General features: G+C 42.6%; 1 protein-coding gene across 11 annotated transcripts in view; it reads left to right on the top strand.

Moving 5' to 3' along the window:
- The first annotated feature begins 1,715 nt into the window (after nucleotides 1-1,715).
- FXR1 (FMR1 autosomal homolog 1) overlaps nucleotides 1,716-6,816 on the top strand; it is a 71,949-nt gene continuing 66,848 nt past the window's right edge. For 7 of the 11 annotated variants that reach the window (XM_025376555.1, XM_025376556.1, XM_025376551.1 and 4 more), the window contains exon 1: nucleotides 1,716-2,135. In XM_025376555.1, coding sequence (XP_025232340.1) covers nucleotides 1,716-2,135 — 420 coding nt within the window. Of the gene's footprint in view, nucleotides 2,136-4,048; nucleotides 4,394-6,816 lie in introns of all 11 variants that reach the window. The other 4 variants (XM_025376558.1, XM_025376560.1, XM_025376561.1 and 1 more) reach the window with 4 other exon arrangements.

Raw genomic sequence — 6,816 nt, 5'->3', positions numbered from 1 at the left:
TCTATACAGGTAGAAAACAGGTTAGTGATTTCCTAGGGCCTGGGGAGTTGGGGTTACATCTAGAGCGATTGCTAACAGGTATGGGGTTATTTTTGCAGTGATGAAAATGTTCTAAAATTGACTGTGGTGATGGTTGCACAAATCTGTGAATATACTAAAAACTACTGAATTGTACACTATAAATGAGAGAATTATATCTAAAGAAAATGTTTTAAAAAAGTAAATAGGACATTATAATTCTGAAGGATCATAATGAGATACGATATAAAGTGTTAGCATAAGACACCCTTAATAAATGGTGGCTATTCATTGATGGGCATTTAGTTTGTTTACATTTTTCTCATTGTGATCAACACTTTAAAAAGAACATCCCAGCCCACTGTGGGATGGCCAAGAGTTCAGGGTTACAGTGAGCTATGATTGTGTCACTGCACTTCGGCCTCGGTGATAGAGATCTCATCTTAAAAAAAAAGAAAAAAAAAAAAAAAGGCTGGGAGTGAATAAATAGGTTGGGCACGGCAGCTCATGCCTGTAATCCAGAGGCGGGTAGATCACGAGGTCAGGAGTTTGAGACCAGCCTGGCCAGCATGGTGAAATCCCGTTTTACTAAAAACACACAAAAATTAGCTGGGCATGGTGGTGTGCGCCTGTAATCCCAACTATTTAGGAGGTTGAGGCAGGAGAATCACTTGAACCCAGGAGGCAGAGGTTGCAATGAGCCGAGATCACACCACTGCACTCCAGCCTGGGCGATAGAGCGAGACTCTGTCTAAAAAAAACATAATAAATCAAATCAAATCAAATAAATAAATATTGTAGTCCCAGCCACTTGGGAGGCCGACGTGGGAGAATCACCTGAGCCTGGGAAGTCCAGGCTGCAACGTTTATCACGCCACTGCATTGCATCTTGGTAACAGAGCGAGAACCTGTCTCTAAATAAATAAATAAAGAGAATATCCTGTACATGACAACAGCGAGCACTTTCACAGCCCTCATTTTCCCCCAGAATCTTCAGAGATGCAGACGTGCTCATAAAATTTATGTACATTTTTTTTTTTAGAATCTGAAAAACTGGGTCAGTGGGCATTTCATGGGAATTACAGAATGTTAGTAAAGTATCCTTTCCTAACTTTTTTTGCGAAAATGGTAATAATGTAAGTATAACGAGAAGCACTTATAGTATTATTTCCAAAGCCCTTGCTTAGGGAAGAAGCTTCAGTATTAAGTTGTTAAAATCCATACCCAAAGTATTTGTTATGCTTACAAAACTGGAGATGGTTCTGCTTCGATCCTATTTGTGGAACTTTGCATACATTTAGCAGAGGAAAACGTGGTCTCCTGCTCTATTGTTTGTCTGACTACTTTTAATAAGGCGAATTCACCTAAACTCTATTCTAGGGTGGGAACACAGTTGACTTGCACTGAAAATACTCAGTTTGACTTTTAAATAGCTAAAGTGGTAACAGGTGGGGAGAGGGCTAGACCAAATTGTTTGAGTGGATGTGGAACTGTGGAATTTGAGTCAAGAGACGGCCCAACATTTTTTAAAGAAAGAGCGGGGCTAAATAACTTGGGGCACAATAGTATGTCTATTTTGTAGGCGTCCCTCTTCCCCAGGGCAACTGGAGCCCAAAAAGTGTATGATAAAGCCATTCCAGGGCAGCCAGCACTTCCAGAAATTTAAGGTCAGGATGCCGGAGGGCTGGGGAATGCCGATGTGCCGGACAGGCTGTGCCTGGGCAGTGGCAGCTGGAGGCACTACTCGGCCGCCGCGGTGCGAACAGCGGGCACTGTGGGGCGGGGACTTAGGGGCGGGTCAACAAAGGTCGGGCGATTGTGTCGGGAAGCAAATCCGACGTAAAAGGCGGCGGGCGGAGCTCAAGGCCAGTGATGCAGGGTGCGCAGCGATCCCACCTGGAGAGTCGGGGAGGCACGTTGAGACCCCAGGGGTGAGGGGCGGGGGATCCAAATCCCCGCCCTGTTTTCCCCTCCCCTTTCCCCGCCTCCTTCTCGCCCCTCCCCCCTCCTCCCCTCTGGTTGGAAAGTTTCTAGAATCTCTTCCCAGCGGCCTTTGCGGTTCCAACATGGCGGAGCTGACGGTGGAGGTTCGCGGCTCCAACGGGGCTTTCTACAAGGTACTGACGGTTTTGCCACTTTGTCTAGTATTCTGGGGGCTGGAGCGCGTTTGAGGGAGGGTTGGTGGTCCCAGAAGGTGAGGTTTGGGTTGGAAAGGAGGCCAGGCCAAAGCTCGAGGCCGCTGGTTTCCTTGCTTCTCCCCCCTCCACCCGCGGTTTAACGGTCTCGGGGGCCGGGGCTCCGTTATGTTTTGAAACAACACGTCGGACGCCTCTTGCATTTTCCTAGTTATGAACCTTCTTGGTTGCTAGTACGGTTCTTGGCGGGCCGGTGGGAAGCAGCTCAGTGGCTGCTGGGCGGCGTGAGCTCCCTCGGAGCAGGCCGGAGCTCTGGGAGGTGGGGGAGTCGTGAAAGGAGGCGGTGGGATTGTGTGGTCACACCCGCTCCCCCGCCCCTCGAACTGGGCCGGGCGGGAGCTCCTCAACCCGCTCCTCCGACCCCTCCCCACCCCCTGGGGCGGGTGTATCGCGGAATCTTTGGAATTCACCCTTGTATTTGAGTTTTGGGCCAACAAATCTTTAGTGCCTGAGGAGAATGAGGGTACCGGATTGAGGGTTAGGATCGAAGACAGAAAAGCAGAAAACCTTGAATTGTGGCGGGTTGGAATATTTTTGCGGCCTGGGAAATTGGGCGGCGCCTTAGCCCCTCTATTACGGAAGAAAAGGAGAGTTGTGTGCTTTAAAGTAAGATTTAAAATGCGAAATGGATCAGGGAGATAGGTGGAGAGGTGACTAATTTCTTTATATCACTGCCCCTGTTTTTGGAGGGAGGTATTGTTTTGTTTTGTTTTTCCCCCACGAGGTTTTTTTGTTTGTTTGCTTGGGGAGGAAGGGCATGCATTACTATGGAATCGGGGCTGAAAAACGTAAGAGGAATAGAGTAGAGGAATTTGGTGGGGCGTTCAGCGTTCACATATCTGAAAATGAAATCCTAATAGTTTATTTTTTGCTGCTATAGCATTCTTTTCTCCTTATTTTCCCGAAATATGCCAGGCCGTTACAAGATCAATACAGAACCTCCCCAGCTGTTGTCTGTCAGTCAATCTCACTAAGCCAGCATCTCAAATGTTTGAGAGTCTTGGCTATTTTTATGAAGGGCCGCCTTCTAATACATGAGTATTGTGCGTATGCAAAATGAATTCTCACAGGTTTTCATTTCAGGGTACCTTTTATCCCTTGGGTTTTTATTTTATTTGGCCATGATTTTCTATTTTCAGGGTTTTGTTTTTCCTTTCTTAGTTTACTGATTAGCTCTGTGGATTTGGTTTAACTGTCACGTGGTACTAGCATAATGGGGAATCACAGCGTATAAAGGATCCCCCTAAGCTTTTTGCAAGTTTAAATCCCCTTAGGTGGTAAACTTAAAGTAGGAACAGTGCCTGTTGGAAATGAGACGTTATGTTAATGCGTGAGTAGTTACATTAACGTTCTTGGTTTAAGACTTGATGTCAGACCAATGACCTAGGTGAAATTTGAGTACATATTTAATTGACTTTTGTTGTTACTGAAACCTGGTGGTTGCTTTCCCTGGACGACTGAAGATACAGTTCTCTGGGTAAGACGGCGCAAAGACAAGACTTATCCATGTTTTTCCTGTCAAGTGTAGATAAGTCGTTTTGCATCACCCCCCACCCCTTTCCCTAAAAGTTTTAGATTCTCACTATTTGGCTATATAGTTCTGGTGTAAGGGAGGTATGCATGTTTTCTTGCACATTGGAAAAAATAAAGTGATTATTTTGCTTTAATTCATGGTTCTGCATCATGCATGTGGTAGACAACTATCTTTAGCAAAGTATATTTGTCAATAGCGTGCTATACAAGATTTTTTTCCTTTTTTTAATAAGGTGAAGATAATTTGTTTTAGTAAAGATTGTTTGCAGTCTTTGGTTTCTCACGGTATTTTTTTTTTCCAGTCAATTCACAATGAATCAAATGTCCCCATTTTGGAACTCTGAAGTATTTATTATTGATCTCTATACATACTCTACAGTCTACTGCTTGTTTCTACTTAGACTTTGACTCCATTACTCATTTTGCCTCACAAAGTGAGTTGGTACTTTGGCAAAGGTTGGAAAGGACACTAGGCACATGTGTGTGCACTGAAACCATGTACGCTTGAACGTTTGGAATTTTATGTCCAGCCATAATCCACTTGCACATGCACTTTGTGGAAACTCTGGTCTTCAGAACTCTGGAAGAAAGAGAATGGAGAAGTGGAAAAGAGTCCTGGATTTGAAGTAAACAGATGAGAATTCTAGGTCTGTACTTCACCTTACCATAATCTAACAATGGACCCCTGAACAAATCTCTCTGTCTAACATGAGGGGCATGAAGTAGTTCGGTGATCCCCAGTATTTTTTCATCCTATTAAACTGCTGACTTGAAGAACATTGGTTTATTGCACAGAAATTTATTGCTTTTTAATCATTAGAATGTAAAAGTTGAGGTTAATTTACATACAGTAAAATAAACCTTTTTTGGTGTACGGTTATGAATCTTGATAAATGCTGACAGTTATCAAGATTAACTGTCACCTTAACTGTGGTGGTGTCAGCATTTATCAAGATTCATAGCCCCCAAATTTCCATCATGCCCTTTTCAGTCAACCATTCCTCAACCCCAGCTTCTAGAGTGTTTTCTGTCCCCATAGTTTTTCTTATTCAGAACACTACGTATGTAGAATTATACAATATATTGTGTAGTGTTTTGAGTCCGGCTTCCATTTAGCATAGAAGCAATTTAATTTTAATTAGTTTTTTTCCAATTTAGAAGATAATGCATGGTCACTGAGGGAATTTTGGAACTCAGCAAAAACTAGAAGTTGCCTTGAGATGAGAGCTGTTAACATTTTGTGTATTTGTTTTTTTACGGTGTTTTTCAATGTACAGGTGATTTGAATTTCCCTCTTTTCCCCTTCTCTTAACCCCATATAGGCAGAAGACACACATTTGGCTATAAGCATGAATTGCCATTGATTAGTTTCAAAGTCAGTTATACCTTGAGGCAGTGCTCTGTAGACTTTGATTAAAGTTTTTCTAATAGAACTGAAACTTCATTTCACAAATTAATTGGAACCAATGAAACACTGAAGATCTGAATATTTTACCTAAAATTAGGGTAGCCTTTAAAAAATAGTATGTACACAAATGATGGCATGCTAAATACATTGTTCTGCATTTAACAGTGGCTCTATAGTTAAAGAGATTAAAAACTTGATTTGTGCATGTTCGCAGCCCTAAAAATCTGTGGGGATGAGAGGGAATGGGAAGATGTTAATTAAGCATTTGATGGTGGGCTATGCTGTTATATAAAATAACATTATAGCTTTTGTACTTCTCATACCTAGAGTAGCATCTTAGGTTTTATACTACCGGGCATTTAAGGTGTCTTGAAAAATAAAGTTTTATTGAGGTAGAATGTATATTCTATAAAACTAACCTTTTTTTAAGTGTACAATTGAATGACAGTGTATTTACAGAGTTGTGTAACCACCACCACAGTCTTCCTTCAGAACATTCCATTACCCCAAAGAAACCTCCGACTCATTTGCATCATTAAAGTGCTTCTTAACTGTTGTATAAATATATATTAATCTTTGTAATAGCATTGCAATTTGTATGGCCTTGGGCTGAGTATAATTTTATTTTTATTTGTTGAGACAGAATCTTGCTCTTTTGCCCAGGTGGGAGTGGAGTGGTACGATCTCAGCTCACTGCAACCTCCACCTCCCAGGTTCAAGTGATTCTCCTGCCTCAGCCTCCCGAGTAGCTGAGACTACCGGCATGCGCTACCACGGATGGCTAATTTTTGTAATTTTAGTAGAGACGGGGTTTTTCTATGTTGGCCAGGCTGGCCTCAAACTCCTGACCTCAAGTGATCCGCCCTCCTGGGCCTCCCGAAGTGCTGGGATTACAGGTGTGAGCCACCACGCTCGACCCTGAGTATAATTTTAAATAGAAGTTGAAAGTAAGTCACTCAGTTTCTGGCTCATAGGAAAATTTCCATGGTGTTCCAAGGGAACCTGTAATTTCTTAAGATTTCAATCACTTTCTACAGAAGGTAGAGTTCTTTTTTTTTCTTTTTTCTTGAGACAGAGTCTTGCTCTGTCACCAGGTTGGAGTGCAGTGGCGCAATCTAGGCTTGTTGCAACCTCTGACTCACTGGTTCAAGTGATTCTCCTGCCTCAGCCTCCTAAGTAGCTGGTATTACAGGCATGCGCCACCACGCCCAGCTAATTTTTTGTATTTTTAGTAGAGACAGGGTTTCACCATGTTGGCCAGGATGGTCTGGATCTCCTGACCTCATGATCCGTCCACCTTGGCCTCCCAAGGTGCTGGCAATACAGGCGTGAGCCACCGCGCCTGGCCAGAGTAAATTACTTTTAGAGCTCTGTCTGCTTTAACTATGTAACTGACTACAAAACAAATTTCAAAGTACTATAATATTTCTGTAATTCCCTATTTAGCTTGATTTAATATTAAGTGAAATTCGAGTGTAATCTAAATTATACAGTAGGTATATTAATAGTGGTGACTAATAGAATTATAGTAAAGAAGTTGTGTTCAGAGAGTATACTGACTTTTCAAGGTTAGTACAGAATCTTGTTAGTTGGTTTCATTGTGGAGATTTGTAATTGAAAAAACTATAATTGTCGGCCGGGCGCGGTGGCTCAAGCCTGTAA

This window comes from Theropithecus gelada, chromosome 2 (genome assembly GCF_003255815.1).
Source record: "Theropithecus gelada isolate Dixy chromosome 2, Tgel_1.0, whole genome shotgun sequence".
Lineage (NCBI taxonomy): Eukaryota > Metazoa > Chordata > Mammalia > Primates > Cercopithecidae > Theropithecus > Theropithecus gelada.
The sequence above is the reverse complement of the archived record's forward strand: the minus strand, read 5'-3'. Positions and strand labels throughout refer to the sequence as shown.